General features: G+C 40.2%; 2 protein-coding genes across 2 annotated transcripts; both read left to right on the top strand.

The window, feature by feature from the left end:
* The first annotated feature begins 1,588 nt into the window (after nt 1-1,588).
* Nucleotides 1,589-8,600, top strand: etfb (electron transfer flavoprotein subunit beta). The gene is made up of 7 exons (XM_050046461.1): nt 1,589-1,749; nt 3,868-4,026; nt 4,508-4,666; nt 5,169-5,231; nt 5,942-6,100; nt 6,207-6,422; nt 7,961-8,600. The coding sequence occupies exons 1-6, from the start codon at nt 1,696-1,698 to the stop codon at nt 6,375-6,377; spliced, it is 765 nt and encodes a 254-aa protein (XP_049902418.1). The 5' UTR covers nt 1,589-1,695; the 3' UTR covers nt 6,378-6,422; nt 7,961-8,600.
* Nucleotides 8,601-10,599: 1,999 nt separating this feature from the next.
* Nucleotides 10,600-18,178, top strand: vsig10l (V-set and immunoglobulin domain containing 10 like). The gene is made up of 10 exons (XM_050046460.1): nt 10,600-12,339; nt 12,586-12,915; nt 14,332-14,580; nt 14,695-14,973; nt 15,881-15,973; nt 16,578-16,802; nt 16,924-17,043; nt 17,147-17,187; nt 17,371-17,454; nt 17,533-18,178. Exons 1-10 carry the CDS (start codon nt 12,267-12,269, stop codon nt 17,605-17,607), a joined length of 1,569 nt encoding a protein of 522 aa, XP_049902417.1. The 5' UTR covers nt 10,600-12,266; the 3' UTR covers nt 17,608-18,178.
* Nucleotides 18,179-20,090: the final 1,912 nt, after the last annotated feature.

Raw genomic sequence — 20,090 nt, 5'->3', positions numbered from 1 at the left:
TTCATAGGCACCTAAACTCCAGCCACCATTCAGCTATTGATTTTAATCAACATATCTTAAAGACAGTTTCAACAAACCTGAACATTCATGAAGGTAAGACTTACTGCAGGGCTCTTGTGTTTGACCTTTCATTAGTTTTACCTAGATGCACCCACTACACTGGAAATTAACCACTATTCTTTATTCTCTTCTTATGTCAGCGCTCAGTTTTAATGGCAATGTTAAAATCAAAGGCTAAGCCACAAATCTTGTTGAAGTCATGGGCTCATACCTGAATTTCAATAGCCACACTGAGACAGTTTCAAAGTCAGCCTACTATCACCTTAAGAATATATCAAGGATGCAAGGACTTATGTCTCAGCAGGATTTGGGAAAAACTTGACTTTACTGGTCCCCCTAAAAAATCAATCAGACATCTGCACCTGAATCAGAACGCTGTTGCTCGAGTCCTCACTAAGATCCAGAGAGTAGAGCACATCACTCCAGGTCGGAGCTCTGGCTACATTTCTGATCTTCTGCTACACTATGAACCACTGAGACCTCTCAGGTCATCTGGGACATGTGTGCTTTGTGTCCACAGAGTCAAGACTAAACACGGGGACGCAGCATTTAGTTTTTAATGCACCACACATCTGAAACAAACTCCCAGAAAACTGCAGGTCTGCTGCATCAAGGCTGAAGACTTTTCTGTTTGCCACTGCCTTTTATTATATCAAATATTTATTAATTTCTTATACTGCATTGTAACTTTTATTGTCTTGTTTTAATTTTTATTTTCTGTTCTCTAGCTTTGTAATGGCATTTTTAATTGCATTTTAATGTCCTTTTATAATGTGTTTCTTTTACGATTTTGTTTCTGTGCTTTTCATGTTTTATGTAAAGTACTTTGGATTGCCTTGTTGCTGCATTGTGCTATATATTTAAACTTGCCTTGCCCTTAAATGAGACATTACTGTAATTTCAGATTGTTGCCCCCTTGTCCTTAATTTGAAATTGTATTATGATATATGGAAGAAAAGTACAAAAATACAAAAAACATAGGTAGAAGCAATCAATTTAACTTTAAGAAATCACGTGAGATAGGAAGCGTAACAAGAGCAAGGCAAAAATGTGTTCTTACATGAAAACACATTATCATAATCATAAAATTATAAAATTAGATCTTACGTCACCAAGTCATGTTTATGTGTAACTCGTCATGTATCGTTTTAAGGCCACTTGACCCTCATGGTGTCTCTCCACCGTTTGCCGTGACCTTTGCCACACATAAAGCGGAACGTTTCTTCTTCGGGTTTTGTTTACCACGCAGATAAGAGGAGCACTGCATAATTCACGGTTGATTTTTGGCAATTCTCTAAATTTGAGCAGTTTAAATAATCAGGCAATCAACAGAGGGAGTTTGAAGCGATTTAACTCACTTTTCCAGAATCCCTAAATAAGGTTTAGTCTTTCACTCATTGAAACCGCAGCACTGACTTTACAGTTGAATTTAACAACGGCTTCAAGAACATCTCAACCAATCGGTGAGGAGAGCGTCCACTTATATCTGCTTCTCATTGGCTGGAATGGGAGGCGGTCCCCTAAACTCCCTCCCCTGTTGTCACCCTAAAATAATTCCGACCTACTCCTTGGGTGAAGGTTCACTGCGGTGACACTGGTACTTTAGCTGTCTGCCACTGCACAGTTTCAGCAATAATGTCTGGTCGTGTCCTCGTCGGTGTTAAGCGTGTCATTGACTACGCTGTAAAGGTAACTTCTTTCTACTGTTACAACGAGTTTATTTATGTTTTAAAATATTTTTTACCTGTGCTCACTCACTTGACTTTCTGTGTTCTGCTAGCTAACGTTAGCCTGCATACGCCAGCTGGCTGCTGTGGCACAGGAGCTAAGGAAACACAGCTAACTGTTAATATTTGACAGATAAAGTGAACCATTCAGACTGCAGTTAAACTCATGAGGGCAATATACAGAATGTGCAACGATGTTTAATTCAGAGTATTATTAGCAACGCTGCAATGTATGACTTCCTTGCTCGTTACCTGAACAGCTGTAAGGCTGCTGTTTTCAAGTTGTGTAACCTCATGTCTGGCTGATGATGGCCTCAGTTTTTCACCATTTAAATGAGTTTGTAAGGCAATGGTGTACAGTGCAGTCACATATTTATTGTTATCTTAATATACTGTAATATTCTGTAGCAGGGATAATGGCTCCTAAAGTACAACACCACAATCAATATCTGTTTGCAGCTGTTTCATGTCACAGCAGGAACTCTCCTGCTCCAGCTGCTCCCAGCAGGATCTGCACAGTGTTGGTGCACAATACTGACACATCTGTAGCTTTCCTCTGCTCCCAACATTATCAGGCAAATTATTAAAGTGTAATAAATCAGGAAATTGTTTGCTTGACATGTAAGCTGTGTTGTCAGATTGAGTTCTCATCATATCATTTGTGATGTTGTGCCATTTATTGTCATGAAGTGTTGATTATCTGTACTCTCAGTATTATGTTTTGCATACTGATCTGGCTCAGTTGCTGCATTAGTAGATAAATGAAACTGTGAGTATTCTGCATATGTAAAGTTATATAATATGTGAAGTTATTATGATACAGGTACACCATATGGACAGGCACCCATACCCATATACGTTTGTGTTCTTTTGGTTAGCAGCTGTTTTTTTGGCCACAGGTCTCAGCTCTGTTTCAGGAAAATCTTAAAGCTACAGCATGCAATGCTAATAGACAGACAATGGTATGTTTCATTTTAGGGAAGACCCTATCCTATGTCAACTAGGTGTAGACAAAATCGATACAGTGATATTTTTGTGTGGCAATATTGTATCGTCACATAGTGCGAAGTATCGATTTCTTTATTATATGAATTATTAATATTACATATACGAATCAAACTTTAGGTAGCCTACTAGAAAAATATGATAAATTACTTTTTCAGTCCACTAGATACATTTTGCTGCAGAAAGAAAATGGCTGAAGGGAGATGAACAAACTGTCAACATCTGTTTTATCTAATAAGATAAACTTTACAAATTTTTCCTTAGGGGACATAATTTACAGTTGAAAAATGGTAATGAATTGCAATATATCACAATATATTTTATCACAATACTCAGCGTATCGCAACATAATCGCAACAATATTGTATTGTGACTTAAGTGTCATGATAATATAGTATCTTGGATCCTATAGTGAGTCCCACTTCTGATTTTAATGACAGTGCCCCCAAAAACAAAGCCACTTCCATAAAGAAATGCTTTTTTTATAGTTTGGTGTGGAAGAACTTGACACAGAGTTCTGACCTCAACCACATTAAATACCTTTGGCCTATATTGGAACATGAGCCAGGCCTTATCATGAGACGTCCTTTTGCTCTTGTGACTGAATGGGATCAAATCCCTTCAGCCAGGTTCCAAAATCTTGTGGAAAGCCTTTCCAGAGAAAGCATTGGCTGTTGTAGCAGCACATTAATGCCCATAGCTTTGGAATAAAACATCTACATACTATGGGTGTCCATATAGTGTATGACCCCATAGAACCATTTGTTTTGTAACTCCAGACTTTTTTCCACATTATGTTTAAAACCTTTAGGGGAAGTTCTTCTCTATAATTTTCCAGTAGTAAAGCAATGCAGAGCAATAAAAGAGGAGACGAGAGCTAATTCCAAAATGAAGACGTAATTACTACAGGGCTCCTGTTAAAACATGCATCACTACATGTATTGCTAGCTCACTTCCTGTGTGAGTCCGTCATCGTGTCTGACAGTTTGCCCTAGAATCCAGGCTATCTGGACTGTTTGTCATCTGGCACCCCCGTTGTGGCCTGACTCTGTCCCGCGGCCTTCTTCCTCCTCAGATTCGTGTGAAGCCGGACAACACCAGCGTGGTGACGGATGGCGTTAAGCACTCAATGAACCCCTTCTGTGAGATCGCTGTGGAGGAGGCGGTCAAGATGAAGGAGAAGAAGCTCATTAAGGAGGTAGTGGCTGTCAGCTGCGGGCCACAGCAAGCACAGGTGGGTGAGATGGGGCCAGACTATGCACTCCTGCCTTGTTAACACATGTCCTGGAGACATGCAGGGTGGTGTGGCAGGTTGCCCACGTTTGGAGGAGCTCTTTGTAATGCTTTCACTGTCTTGTAGGTTTTTGCTGGGTTTCAGCTTTCTCTTGAATTACTGAATCATGCTGTAATTAAGTGTTGATATAATGTCACAAATACTGATGAATGATACATCAACAATTTGAGTGTCATTGAAAATCACTGATCATACCTTGCATAATTATAAAGTGCAACTGGATAAAAATCACTCTGCTTATTCAGATACATTTCTCTGTGTTTTAGATCGTTAAAAAGTAGCTATTGTGGCTTTTATGAATATGGAGATAAATGTGATATTGAGATCTTCTGCCACATTTTGGTTTAATCTTTCTGTGTTTGGTGACAAATTTTAATTATTCTAATTCTCCGTTAAAACACTTATTTTCTCCGTCACTTAGGAGACCATCCGTACCGCCCTCGCCATGGGAGCAGACCGTGGCATTCACGTGCAGGTGACCGGGAAGGACTATGAAACCCTGGGACCCCTGCAGGTCTCCAAGATCATGGCTGCTTTGGCCAAGAAGGAGGATGCTCAACTCGTCATCCTCGGCAAACAGGTATAAAAGTTATTATAGTTTTGTATTTTTCCAATGTTTTTATTTTTTTTAAAAAAATTTTTCAATTGAGTTAGTTTCCAGAGTGGGTTTTTCTCATTTTAGTTTAGTTTTTGTTGGTTAAAGTTTTTTAGTTTTAGTTTGGTTTTCATCAGCTTCAGTATTCGTTTTAGTTTGTTTGTTTGTTTGTTCTTTTAATATGGAGGGTATTTTTTTTAAGTTTAAGTTTATTTACTTTATTAATCCCCGTGAGGGGAAATTCAATGTTCAATATATGTCAAGGCCAGGATTTAGTTCGGAAAAGGTATTACAATACAAACATTTTGTGAGGGCAATAGACTCACAGTCATGTAGACATCTTGGTCTCAATAAACATATGCACCAATGCCTCCTCCTGCGTGTTGACTTAGTTTTAGGTCTATTTTTCTGTTTTTTTTAGTTGACTATAATAACCTTGTTGTGCACCACTCTTACCTTCATTTAATAACTTGCATTGCTCTCACAGGCCATCGATGATGACTGCAATCAGACCGGCCAGATGACTGCAGCCTTACTGGACTGGCCTCAGGTGAGTCCAAACTCTAACGCAGTTATTCTTAGCCAACCTGACCCAAAATCAGCCTGTTATGATCTAAAAAATGGTCTGACTCCCATGTGATTACTGCAAGTTAGACTACCTCAGTTTCTATTTTCTCTGTTTGTCTTTACAAGTGTTGAATGTGTGACATAGCAGTGCTGATATGAGGCTATGTCCCTGTACAGACTGTCTTATCAAAGTTAGCAGAGACTAGATTGAGTCAGTAAGAGCTACAGTGATCCTGCACAGACCAACACAGCAGGTCAAAGGCTGCGAGGACAGCTGAGGTGAAGTTCCACTGGCTGGCCAGTAGATGGGGCACTTTGTTAACATGTTGTAGCACAGTGTACAGTTAAAGCAGTGTGAGGCACAGATTATAGTGTAAAGACATTTTAATCAGCTAATATCCAAAGTTACCCCTGATTTACAGTTCTTATCATCCCAACCACCTGACCTTTTACAGTCAATAGTTCATTGTTAAAACACAGTTACCCTGGATTAGTTATAAATAACGTGTAGTTACACAGTGTAACCAGCAGATAGGGCACGCTGACTGTCTCATGAACTCAAATAACCTCATTCCATATTTGGCTGCCAGCTGCAAAGATAGATAGATGTTTCTAGATGGACCATTTTGACAATAGTTGTTCATTTTTTTTTGTATTTATTTTGTGTATTTGTACTGTGTCTTCATATCACAGGGTACCTTTGCATCAGAGGTGTCACTGGAAGGAGACAAACTGAAAGTGGTGAGAGAAATCGATGGCGGCCTGGAAACTATTAAGATCAACACACCAGCAGTGCTTACCGCAGACCTTCGACTAAACACCCCCAGATATGCCACCCTGCCCAACATCATGGTAGGTAGCAGGGACATGTGGTTAGTAAAACAAGAGGCAAGAAGGTGTTAAATACTCTTGTTTTCAGGAATGAAATTAGATTTGCTGCTGCTTTTCCTACTTTCAGAAAGCCAAGAAGAAGAAGATCGCTAATGTGAACCCTGCAGACTTGGGGGTGGACATCACGTCACGGTTGGAGGTGTTGAGAGTGGATGAGCCCCCGCAGAGACAGGCTGGAGTGAAGGTGGAGACGGTGGAAGACCTAGTGGGCAAACTTAAGGAGACAGGGATGGTATAGAGGCTTTAGGAGCAGGAGCAGAGGAGCGCAGAACTTGGCAGAAGGGTGAGTATCACAGTATCCACCAATGGAGAGCCTGACCTGACACTATATTATTATAACTAACTAAATACACATCTTCAGCAAGGCTCCCACAGATTCAGTATCAAAGCATTTTTAATAATATCTAAAGATATAACATGAGCTAGGACTAAAACTAACTTAGCCTGTGATTTTTTTTAATTGATTGAAGGAATAGTCTAAATTGTTCAAGAAAAAGTGGAAAATGTCCATCACTAGTTTTCAGAGCCCAAAGTGATGTCTTCAGATGGACTGTTTTGTCCCACCAAGGGTCCAAAAACCATGAATATATAATATACAAGTATACAGAAGCAAAGCCTTATCATGTTAGAGAAGCTGGGACCAGATAATGTTTACCTTTACCTCTGAGCCATGTGGGTGCTCCCAGTGTCAAAAAAGTTGATTAATTTTCCCTCAATTGACTAATCAATCAATCAACTTATTGTTACAGCTTTAATGGCAGCCAATTATATGAGATAATATTTAGGCCCTCTGCAACGTGCTCTTAGTTCATCTTGTACAATTTTTGTAGCAACCTTTAAATGCCATAGTTCACATCATAGAATTAAAGGGACAGTTCACCCTATAATAAAAAAACACATATTTTTCCTCTTACCTGTAGTGCTATTTATCAAACTAGATTGTTTTGGTGTGAGTTGCTGAGTATTGGATATATCACAGCCATAGAGATGTCTGCCTCTGCCTCGAATATAATGGGACTGGATGGCTCTGAGCTTGTGCTGTTGAACACACCAAAAAAAAATACATTTGAAAAACTCAACAGCAATGTCTCTTTCTAGAAATCATGACCTGGTTACTCAAGATAATCCACAGACCTTGTTGTGAGCAGTTTCATGTAGGAACTATTTTCTTTCTACTGAACTACACCCGCCAACTGTCAATCAGTCACTGCGCAGAAGGAAGCGTGCATCAGTTCATGGATGAGAGGCTCTTGTTTGTGACAGCACAAGATGTAAACATTAATGGTGTCATCCTTGGCAGTGCTGTAGCACTTGCTAGCTCAGTGGTGCACCACAAGCTGAGTGCCATCTAGTTCCATTATACTGGAGAGAAGGCAGACATCTCTACGGCTGATATCGCCAACACACAGCAACTCACACGAAAACAATCTAGACTGATAAACAGCACCACATGTTAGATGATATAATTTTGTGTGAGCTGTCCCTTTAAGTAGACATAATATTAATGTTTTTGGTGGGCAATAGGCCATTGTTTCCAAAGTGGGCAGCAAATCATTACTGAATAAGGAGCAGGAAAAACACTGTAAAACCAAAAATGTTTTCTTCTTGATCTACCTGTTGCTACATCTTGATTATAGCTTAATACGTGTCCATCTTGTGTCTGCATGCAGCAAAGTTACCTCTTGTAATGAAAGATGTAATTAATTAATTGCTTTGACAAGGAGTATTGTGTGTCTGTGGTGACGGAAGCTAAACTGATAAAAGATTTTAATTGCAACTCATGAATTACATTATCTATCTACTCTTTCTTTCTCCTTGCAGGACTCTGTAATGAATAACTGGACTGTACTGCATAAGCACACCCGGAGGACTGGCTTATGTGTTGGTCTAATCCCTCTGTTTGAGACTGTGGCTTCTGAGGCATGGAGGTATCGACAGGGGAGGAGGAGTACTGAGAAACACTGTCCTGCAGCAGACAACCCCAAAAGGATCATCTTGTCTTTCATGTGCGTTTTAACCTACACTCATCTGTATTATAGGCTTCTAATCTGATTTAGACAGACTGTCTTTATGCAATAATTTAAACCCAGAAATCACTACTCATGCTGCTGTTTGCATCACACAGTACACCACCAGTACGAGGCATTACACCAACAGTTACCTGGCTCAGCTGTTTAATCTTGTCTGTAGTCACACGTGTTAAGAGGTGCAGTTTTTGTAAATGATATATGTAAATATGGACCCAAACATGTTGGGGTGATTATGTCCTCCAAGATTAGTGCCGAGTCTGCTGGTAATTTGTATAAGTTTGTGTAATTATGACTGGGTTTCAGGACAGCTTCGACAGTGTCTCTCAGTAAGACGATCACACATCTGAATTTTACCATAAGCGCCTCATTTGTCTGTTGATTGTACAGGACATTACATGACAATAAAGCAGCCAGTCTTTTTCATATCTAAATACACCTGTGACTGTTCTTTGGGCATTTAATTTTGAACTTGACATCATTAACACCTGTGAATGGGTAACAGATTTTGATGAAAAAAGTTGGATATTTGTTTGAGTCTGGGGGATTTATTGGATCAAATGTTTCACTCTGGTGGATTTAAAGCATTATTTCTGAAGCAACATGCTGTATTGCATTTGGCCAGAAACCAGTTTCTGCACTATATGATTGAATCAAGCAGCAATACTTGGAGAAACACTTTGTTGCCACTTTATTAGGTACACCTAACTATACCTAACACAGAAATCCTGCCATGAATCCTAATTTCAGGAAGGTCATAATGTTCAGTTTTTGAGAGGTATTGATTCAACTGTATGATCCTTTTGGAAGCTTTAGTTTGTGCTGCTGTTGAATCATATTGAGCTATTATGAGGGGGGTTCATAATATTTAGCCTGATATCAACAGTTAGAGATACAAGCACCACAAACAATGGCCTCCAAAATAACCTGCTCCAACCAAAACTAAACATCTAGGAAAACAGAGCCCTCAATACTAAATGTAACCATGGAAACTATGATATACATTCATATCATATCATGACTATCATGATGAAATGTTATTTCACCCTGCGTCTTTTCACAGTAGCTGAGTTTTTTTTAGGAGATGTCAGCTCATTTAAACCAAAGCAACAGTCCCTTTTCAGTTTGTTTTATTTGTTAAATTAAACCGTCATTTATAAGAAAATGATGAGAAGTGAAATCATTCTGTGAAATTATGGAAATTTTGAAATAAAAACAGCTGGAATTAATTACAGTCTTATTTCAAAAAGAAATGGCATAAAATGACATTTCATTATAATGAGCTGAGTTTTAAACATTTCCTGGAATATTTCTCAATGTCATGGGTATATTACATACCATATGTGTATTTATCCATGTGGTTATCAATTTCAAAATGTATTATTAAACACTGTGGGGCTCCACACATTAAGAGAGGATGTTTTGCAGGCAAGGCTTTTCTTTTTATTATACTGCATTAATCCCTGGTAGTTGTAGCCCACACAGAGAGAATGGATGGTTTATGGATAATAAACACCTGAGTGTAAAAGAGAACATGTGCAGCTCACGGCACAGAATCAGGACTTGTTTACTTTCTCACATTACTGTGTGTCACATGGACTGCTGTGGTGAGGGTACCAGCAAGATGGAGCCCGCATTGCAGATGAGTGAGTCTTCAACTGTTGTGATTTTTGTGGCCCTGTCAGCAAAGAAAAAGAAAAAATCTTGTCCTTTATTATTGTCACACTTGCTTAACACCAAAAGAATAATAAAAATGAATAAAGAACAGATCAGTCATTACTTAAATCCTCCTGAGACCCTGTGTCCTCATATGAGGACATCGCATTTAAGGTTTACTTAGTCTGAGTGGGCGTAAGTTCGCTGCATAGATCAGCCTCTCATTGGGCGGAACGAGCCACCCGCTGAAGTCCCGCCCTACCACCTCCGGTTGTCATAGTCGACAAACGTCCTTTACTAACTTTTGCAGTGTTTGATCTTGCGGGGATGTCGCCATTTTTTTGTCATGGTTCGTGTCCTGTAGGCGATATTTTTGCGGGCGTGTTACACCAAAACCTGTTTCCCCCCGGCAATATTTTTGCAAGCGCACCGTTGCTGTGGCACCGCCCAGAACTATTGTGATTGGTTGAAAGAAATACAAGCAGCCAGGGCGTTTTTTTCTCCAATCTTAAAGTGAGAGTCGGCCCAGCCAGTCTGGTGAGCGAGACTAGGGTTTACTTGACCTTATACTTCATTCTACTTAACTTAGACCTGTTGTCCTCATTCGTGGACACCTTTTTGTGCCATCTAGTGGCAGTAAGAGCACAATACACTAATCTTTGTAAAAATAAGATGGCAGCCATCTCTGCCAAGTCAGTCTGCAGCCAATCCCAACACAAAAGTGAACAAGGTCCAAAACCTGATCAACTTTTTATGGTTGAAACTTGTTTATTTATGATTAATAATGTTTGTAGTTTGATATGGCAACAAGTTTGGCCTATTCTAGCAGCTGTAACAAGCTAAGACACTGTTAATTAGGAAGTACTTGTTTGAAGACATTAGGACTTTATTATCATCTCGTTTGAGGATATTGGGACTTTATTATCATTCACAACTTTTAGTTTTTATACTTACACGGTCCTACTGATCCTGTATAGCTTGGAGAAAAAAGCATGCCAAACAAAAGTTTGGGTCTCAGGAGGTTATGATGTAAAGTGGCCTTCATTGTGTGGTGTTTGCTATATCTTCTTTGGACATTCAACCCTGCTTAATTTTGAATTTCATATTGATCTAATATTATTTTCAAATACTATTATGACACATAAATACCAATTTTAATGACATGACACACACACACAGACACAATTTTAATTACATGACACACACACAGACACACACACACCAAAAAACACCTGTCCCTTTGGGTAATTGTTATTTCCACCACACTGTTCAAAATGTGGCGGCACAGTGGTGTGGTGGTTAGCACTGTCGCCTCACAGGAGGGTTCCTGGTTCAATCCCAGGCGGGGAGTCCTTCCGTGCAGAGTTTGCATGTTCTCCCCATGTCAGCGTGGGTTTTCTCCGGGTACAGTCCAAAGATTGGGGATAGGTTAATTGGTGACTCTAAATTGTCCATAGGTGTGAATGGTTTTCTGTCTCTACATGTCAGCAATGCAATATTCTGGCGACCTGTCCAGGGTGTAGCCCGCCTCTCGCCCAATGTCAGCTGGGATAGACTCCAGCCCCCCCTGCAACGCTCAAGAGGATAAGCAGCTAGAAAATGGATGGATGTTCAAAATGTAAAAGTTTCAGGAAGTTGTGGGGATTTGTTGAGTTTGTATGGGCCTACTTGGTGACCACAGCAATAGTCATGTGACAGGAGGCCCCATGGTTGGAGGACAGTTAGCATAGTGGCAACTGTAATAAGTAGAGAGGTACATTTTTGTTAAATCAGGAATATGTTTCCAAACAGCTTATATTCATTTTCAGTGTACAAATAGTAAGAAAAACATTTGATATTGTGTATTTTGTGTATATTTAATGCTAATGCTAATGCTAATGCTAAAAAGAACATTAGCAAGCTGACGCATCACCAGGCTAAATGTAATTTCCACAACAGTCATATTTGTCACTTTATTCATCGTGATGGAAAACTCATATGGTGATGGAAATGACAATGCCAGTGTTATTTTAATGAAATCATTGTATTAATACATTTCTTTAAATATGTTAGACTTTCTAAAAGTTTCCAAAATCTGATACTTAAATTTAGAAAAATAAATCCCCATACAGTTTTCATAATGTGCTATAACGTTAAAGGAGACACGTTAAATTGAAATATATTGGCTTGTTAACGGAACAGAAATAAGACAGGCACTGTAATGTGAAACCAGGTGGGGGCGTGGCTTCACGTGCACAATCAAGGTTTTGACTCAGCACAGGTGAGACACTCACGCGCCCTGCTGACACACACAGAGGATTCAGTCACTGCTGTCCAAGACGCCGAGGACATTTCTTCGCCTCTGTTTTTATGTTCTGGGTTTTTGACTCAAAAAACAACTTCAAAAAGATTTTCATGTCCTCTTAAATCCGTCAGCTACTCCACTGTCGCCCTGTTTTTATAAAATGACGTGGCCGGATGGATTTAGTAGATTAAATGCAGTTTTTCTCGTCATTTTACTGAGCTTTACTTTTCAAGGTAAGATTAAAACTGAATTCCAGGTGTTAGTTTTGTGTTGTGCTTCTTCCTTAAGAGCAGGAAAGGGGCTTTTAATTAATTCTGTTTTGTTTCTGTAATATTAATGCTTATTTTAGCAGGAACAGACACACAGTATAAGCATAGGATATTCACTTGCCATCAACATTTACTGCATCATTGTAACAAGGATTTTGAGTATCATAGATTAATATGTCCTCTGTAAACTGATTACTTCTTCACTGACAGGTGCCTACTTTGAGCTGGTGGTGTCTCCTGTTGGCCCGACTGTTGTGAATGCACCACTTGGCAGCAATGTGACTCTGGCTGTGTCCTTCAGTGGTGCCTCTGACCCAGTGGTTGCCTGGTTTATGGGAAGGTTACCTGTCGCCACATGGGTTATTAACTCCAGTGCTCCTCCAGTCATAGCTGAAAACAATAGGGGGGTGCTGGATATTGAGCCAGATGGATCCCTTACCTTTGTGAATGTGACACTTGACTATACCAGTGAGTACACCGTTGAAATGACAAAGTCTGGACTGCCAACATCCTCGACTTCTTTCAGTCTAACAGTATTTGGTGAGTACTTGACTGAGCTCTGATTTCAGAGATGTGCTTGAACCTGTTAATGATATTACTTTCTACATTGCTGATGCTTTCACACATCTTTTGTCTCTGCTTGTTCCTCATTTGATATTGTTGTATGCACTTTTACAAAACTGGGAAACTTTAGATGGATTTGGCAACACTGTGATCCTCAATAGATTTATTGAGCAATGTTTGCATTGCACAGACCAGAGGTGTCTCTGGGTTGGATGAAGTTAGTGGTTGGTAGGCCTGTCACAGTAATTACATTATCTGCTTATCAAAGCCAGCAAAAATGATCACGTCCATGTCCATATATCGCGTGATATTATTGCCCCTAGTTGTTTGTTTGCATAAGAATGTCACCAAGACTTTGGCTAACAGGATAGCAGAGTAAACACACATACATACACATCCTATGTAGACTTTCATGGTCTTTATACACTGGTAGTTGCCCAGAGGGTCAACAAAGGCAGCTGCCTGCTGTGTCTTATACCGCTGTTTAAAGATACCTCTGTGTATCTGTGTCTGATGCTGACAGGCCACTGACCAAGTGTTGGTATTTGATGAGTTGGAAGTGAGACTGGGTTGCCCATTTACCACCCCAACCTGCCTCCCAACATGGACTTTTGCTCTTTTTACCACCTCCCTCTGTATCCCAGTCAGCACATTGGTCATGTAATAGCAGCCTTCGCAATTACATGTGTTGTGCACAAATTACTGGCTCATGATTACGTGGGTTATATACGAATTGTGGTACATTACTTTCGTAGGGATATGTACGAACAGTGTGTGAGAACAGCCTGACCTGTTACCACAATTACAGATGACTTTATCAGCTTTAAAAAATATAATTTGTGCAACCACACACACACACACACACACACACACACACACACACACACTTCTTTCACATAATTCCAATGTCTGAATGTTCTGAAGAATTGAAAGTTGACTGTTCTTTTCAAGGGTGTGCATGAATCATTATTATGCTGTGAAATTATCTTTGTCAGTGGCATACACTGATAGTAATAATAAAGATAATATTCTTTATCACAATTATTTGTAGGATGATATATCGTCCACCAAGAAAAGTAATCGTGATAGGCCTAGTGGTTTTGGCATGTTGGGAGGAAATGATTTCCAAAGCTACGGGCTGTGTTCACAAAAACTCCTCTATTTCCTCAAGTGAAAATAAAACTATGCAAATTATGAGCTGCCATTTTTGTAACTATAAAGACATGTTGTATAAATATACTGAATAAAAGTAAATTGGGACAGCATTGACTAGCCCTTGTTTCTCATCTGACATGTCTGTCTAAATTACATATGCATTGTAAATATAGATCCAAACATGAATGAATGCTTGGTTCACTTTAATAATGTCGGATCAATTTTCTCTGTGGACAGAGAGGCCAAAAGGCAGTCCGATGTGCTCTGTGCAGTCAGTGAATAACGTCAACCTGCAGTACCACTGTCGGTGGCTGGGGGGAACCCCACAGGCCCAGTTGTCTTTCCCAGCACTGAGTAACACGAGCAGCGGAGCAGGAAACTTCAACCTGACCGTCACCCCCTCTGATAATCTTGACGGGAAAACTGTCACATGCATTGCATACCACCTATCTGAACAGAATAAACAATACTGCAATATTACTGCAAGTAAGTGTTAGACTATTAATGGATTATCAAGACAACAATCTGTTGTTCCAAAAATAACACTTTGTGTGTGTGACTTAAGAAGCCAACCCTAAACCAGAACCTTATCTTCCCCAGGTAGTCCAGTGAAGTTCCTGCCATCCATGAGAACCACGGTTGACTCCAGTGGCAAAATAGTGGTCACTATCCAGTGTGTCAGCGAGGCCTCGCCTAAGGCTGTGGTGTCATGGCTTAAAGGCAACGAGACTGTCACCGAAGGGACAACGTACCAGATCAGCAGAGACACCACACAGCTCCAGATTCAGGATAAAAATGTCAACAACTTTGCCCCCCAGAACTACACTTGTACCTGCCGCAACCCGCTGGGCAGCCAGAGGAGGGTGACTCAGTTAATAGGTAAAGTGTTGCTGTTCTTGGTTTGTTGGTCGACTGTCAACATTAAGCAGGGGTGTAAAGTAAGTAAGCGAAGCACCCCAGACGTCCCTCTCCTCAGCAACACTTTCCAGCTCCTGGGGGACCCCAAGGCGTTCCCAGGCCAGATGAGATATGTAATCCCTCCTCTCCAGCATGTTCTGGGTCTGCCCTGGGGCACAGGAGGCATCCTGATCAGATGCCCGAACCACCTCAACTGACCCCTTTTGATGGAAAGGAGCAGCGGCTCTACTCTGAGCTCCCTCTGGATGTCGGAGCTCCTTACCCTATCTCTAAGTCTGAGTCCAGCCACCCCACGGAGGAAACTCATTTTGGCCACTTGTAGTTAGTAGATAAGATAAGTTACATTTGCACATTTAGCAAGTAAAATATCAACATTTCTAAAGTGACACAGTAGATAGATAGATAGATAGATAGATAGATAGATAGATAGATTTTCAAACCATGAACATGGGTGTTTTTTAGTGACCTGCACCAACATTGAGGTATTTTAAGCCAAAGCATGATCTTTTCCTAACCTCGGACCATGGTTTTTGTGCCTCAACCTTACCACGTAAACCACAGGATTACTGACACATTAAGTTACAACATATCTGCCACATAATAATGTGCAAATGTAACATATCCGTGGTTTGCAAAAACATACAATGCCAACATTTTTCCGGCACTTGGGTTTTGTCCTTTGCCTCCAATTTCAAGCACTAGCATTACCGAAGTCAAAGGGAACAATGAGCCCTCAGACAGAGAGCTAAGTAATACCTGAGATTGCTCTTTCCCTTTAAACAAAGCTCTCCAGTCTTGGTATCCCCTCACCCCCTCCTCTCCTGCCCTCTCTTGATCTCCCCCTCACTCACAATCCCTCTCTTTCCAGGACCGTCGATCTCAGATTCCAGTTTGTTCCCTAATCCCAATGGAACCATCATCACATTGACCTGGGAGGTCCCGCCCACCTCTGTTGTTACAGGTAAAGCAGTGATTAACTCTAGAAAGGCAGCTCTGCAAAAGCCCCAGCTTGATTTATTTCTCACAAGGCTATCTTTAAACACCACACGCACAAACACGACCGTCTTGTTGGGAATTTGTACATCTCAGCAGAACTCCACCGTGTTGAAAACAGAAACTCAACACAGAAGATAGGGGTGTAAATATTGTGAAATATGCGAGGCTCTAACTGAGCAGTGCTGTGTTTTTGGATATAACATTTTAAAGACAAAAGTATTGAAAAAGCAAATGTCAGTTTTTGTTATGTCTTCTCTGTCGGTTTGTGTGTACATAGTGACAGCCAGATTTTCCTGCTGAAACAGGCCTGTGACAAGGATCAGTGAAATCTTGACATGTGATACCGCTATGTAAGTCATGGCTTAATGGTAACCCTAGATTTGCGAAACTTATACGACAATGCTGTGGTTACGGACTGGTTAGGTTTGGGTACAAATAGTTTAGGGAAAGATAGCGGTTTGGGATTATATGATCACTTGAGATGAATCGCAAATCTGAAGTTACCATCTAGACACGATCCACTATGTGCTTTGATTGATTGACACTAGTATATATGTGCTTTTGTAAAGGGTTTGACGTCCAAAAGAAAGGACCAGACCTCCTGAGCAAACATGGTAATGGCATCAACACTAAAGGCAGCTCAAACAAATTTGAAACCATCCAGCAGAAACCTGGCTCTGCTAGGAGCGCAGACATCTTTGTCCTCGATCCCGACTTGACATACTGGTTTCGGATCATCCCCAGAGCTCTGATGACTGAAGGAGCGCCATCTGAGGTCCACAGAATTGGTCCAGGTACGGCAAATTGGCAGATGGTGTGTGTGTGTGTGTTACAGCAGTGTATTTCTTATCACAGGGTCAGTGATGGTGCTGCAGTGGTAATATTGTTGCTTACTGTTTGTCCTGGTGATAATAGGTGTCGGGCTGAGTGGACCTGCCATTGCTGGCATTGCAGCTGGAATCCCCTGCAGTCTTCTCGTTCTAATCCTGCTAATCGTCTTCATCTGCTTCTGTGTCTACTGGAACAAGAACAAAAGTAGGTGTTTGATAAGCAAAGAGTCTGAATCAAGTCCTTTAACATGATGAGTCTTTTTTTAACACTCTGTGGTGAATGTTTTTGACTTTTCTGTGTTTCATAGATCAGCAGGCAAGATATCCAATGTCCAGAGCAGTTGAGAAGGTAAAACACTTCACTGGCCATCAGATTAGTTGATATTTACAGTTGATGAGGAGCTTGTGAAGTATACAATACATACCATACTCTCCATATCACACATCAGATTCATTCATTAATGTGTTTCACAATGAATTCTGCATCTGTAGATTTGGCTGATTGTTATAATGTCTTTCTTTTGACTCACAGGCAATATCAACCCAAACAGAAATAGTGCCTCATAACCTGCTGAAGGCAGGGCGGAAGGCTCCCCCTGATTACAACAAATTTAAGGTGGTAGTCTGTCTATTAAACACATCTAAGGTTGCTTCTTTTGTTGGTTTAGATATTAACTGTCTTGTTTTCTTTCAGACTCCCTCTGAAAAGTCGGTGCCTCTCCCCACATTTGTCCCTCCACCACCTGTCAGAGTTGCTACAACTGTCTAAACTCCTGTATTTGCTTTATATATTAATTTTGTATAGCATGCCTTATTTTTATGTTTTGTCTTAATGTATGAGATTTTTTCTATATTTGTATTATTACTTTAACTGAACTAAGAATTGGTTTTATAGATTTACTTGTACCACTTTCCTGATCTGCAATGTAAAACTCCATTTTGTAAATGTATTTATTCACAATAAATCAAAGTATAAGCAATGCCTATAAATTTAATTAGTTACATATCAAGGAAAGCCTTACTGTTGCAATGGAGCCCTCAGAAATTTTTAATCTGTATGGCCAGATGGGGCAATTGAAAATCCAAAAAGCCGCAGTAGAATTTCAGGAATTCTGTTATGGGCGGCACGGTTGTGCATTGGTTAGCATTGTCGCCTCAAAGCAAGAGAGTTCCCGGTTTGAACCTGGGACCCCACTGAAAATCGCCATGCCAGTTGTTTCCTTGCCAAAATTTAGCCTAAAGTTGGAGTAATAATGAACCCCCTTCAGCCATGGTTGGCACCAATGGAGGCCTTACGTTGTCTAGTTTCACAAGATACAACTTCCTTAGTGCTACCTTAAAAAATGAGTGCACCACTGCCTGTTAAAGACAATGTACAACTTTTGTCACTAGTGGGGTCCAGCAGTTGTACCAGGGTTGCCATGGCTCCCCTTGGGGGCGCCACTGAGTTGTTTCCTTCAAATTCATTATAACTTTTCAACCATACTGTTGTCCTAGCTCACTCAGTATTCTGTTGGAACATTAGGTTAGTTGCATGAAAGATTATGTTCTGCTTCATGACCAACACATTGACTGATCTGAAGTATCTGTTGGTATACAACAATTTAGGGCTGCAATTAACTTTCATTTTTTAATCAAGTAAAACATTTCATGGTATTTATAAAATGGAATGAACAAGGAAGTGTTTGTATTTGTGCCGCAATTACAACCACCTCCCTGGTATTTGTACTTAATAAGCTTTTACAGTGTTTATATTCTGCCAATTAAACAATTGATTGAAAAGTTGGGAGGCTGTAAAATGTAAATAAACACAGAATGCATGTGAAGTGTTAGACTGTAAGATTGACTGTTAAGTTACTGTTTAGTTTTAGTTTAGTTTATTGGTTTAGTTGACAGGGACCATGTACAGAACAGGTTCTATACCAGAGTTAGCTGAATAGCTAATTTGCATCTGTGGTCCCTGGGCAGGAAGTTAAAAGGACAATAAAACACATTCTAAACATTACAGACAATATCAAAAACAAAACAACAGCATCAACAACATTACAGAGTAAACATCGTACAAAATACATTTGGTGTTCTATATACAAAGATCAATGATGGCATGATTGATTCTCTTTTAAATTATATATCAAGCAAGAATGAACGATTTCATTTTCAAAACTTCAACAATCAATGTCCTCAGTTCCCAAACACTTTCTGAGTGTTGTTAAAAAAAAGGTGATATAACACAGAGGTCAAGGCAAGGCAAGGCAAGTTTATTTGTAGAGCACAATTCGTACACAAAGTAATTCAAAGTGCTTTACAGAACAAGAAAATGCATTAAAATCACAATACAAAATAAAAACATAAATAATCATTATAAAATGAACTTTAAAAGAGAAGAGTGCAGATAAGATCCTTTCAGTCATATGCACAGTGAAATAGAGCTGTTTTGAGCCTAGATTTGAACATTGTCAGAGTAGAGGCCTGTCTCACATCTTCAGAAAGACTGTTCCAGATTTTAGCTGCATAAAACTGGAATCCTGATTCCCCATGTTTAGTCCTGACTCTGGGCACCAGCAGGAGGCCGGTCCCTGAGGTCCTCAGAGTCCGAGATGGTTCATATGGCACTAACATGTCAGAGATGTACTTTGGTGCTAGGCCGTGGAGAGACTTGTACACAAGCAGAGCTGCTTTAAAGTCTATTCTCTGAGCCACAGGAAGCCAGTGTAGAGACCTGAGCACAGGACTAATGTGCTCGTACTTCCTGGTTCTGGTCAGGACCCGAGCAGCAGCATTCTGGATGTACTGCAGCTGTCTTACGGCCCGTTTGGAGAGGCCAGTGAGCAGGCCGTTACAGTAGTCTAACCTACTAGAGACAAATGCATGGATAAGTCTCTCCAAGTCAGGTTTAAACACTATACCTTTGATTTTGGCAATGTTTTTTAGATGGTAAAAAGCTGCTGATGTTATTGATTTGATGTGGCTGTTAAAGTTCAAGTCTGAGTCCATTATTACCCCGAGATTTCTAACCTGATTTCTGCTGACACTTTCTCTTTGTTTCTGTGGACCAAATACGATGACTTCAGTCTTGTCTGAATTTAGCTGGAGAAAGTTGTTTTGCATCCACACACTGACCTGTTGGATGCAGTGACAGAGTGAATGCACTGGTCCATATTCACCTGCTGTCAGTGAGACAGCAACATGAATCTGTCCCAATTTATTTGGAACGTGTTGCAGGCATCAAACACAGAATGAGTGTATATTTAC

This window comes from Epinephelus moara, chromosome 6 (assembly GCF_006386435.1).
Source record: "Epinephelus moara isolate mb chromosome 6, YSFRI_EMoa_1.0, whole genome shotgun sequence".
NCBI classification, from domain to species: Eukaryota; Metazoa; Chordata; class Actinopteri; order Perciformes; family Serranidae; genus Epinephelus; species Epinephelus moara.
This window is presented reverse-complemented; position numbering and strand designations above follow the sequence as displayed.

Excerpts from the sequence above, each read along its gene's own strand:
- vsig10l (XM_050046460.1), top strand. The coding sequence starts at position 12,267 with ATGACGTGGCCGGATGGATTTAGTAGATTAAATGCAGTTTTTCTCGTC. Across the intron at positions 17,188-17,370 it reads TGTCCAGAGCAGTTGAGAAG|GCAATATCAACCCAAACAGA; the intron begins GTAAAACACTTC and ends TTTGACTCACAG. Across the intron at positions 17,455-17,532 it reads CTGATTACAACAAATTTAAG|ACTCCCTCTGAAAAGTCGGT; the intron begins GTGGTAGTCTGT and ends GTTTTCTTTCAG.
- etfb (XM_050046461.1), top strand. The coding sequence starts at position 1,696 with ATGTCTGGTCGTGTCCTCGTCGGTGTTAAGCGTGTCATTGACTACGCT. Across the intron at positions 1,750-3,867 it reads TCATTGACTACGCTGTAAAG|ATTCGTGTGAAGCCGGACAA; the intron begins GTAACTTCTTTC and ends CTTCCTCCTCAG. Across the intron at positions 6,101-6,206 it reads CCACCCTGCCCAACATCATG|AAAGCCAAGAAGAAGAAGAT; the intron begins GTAGGTAGCAGG and ends TCCTACTTTCAG.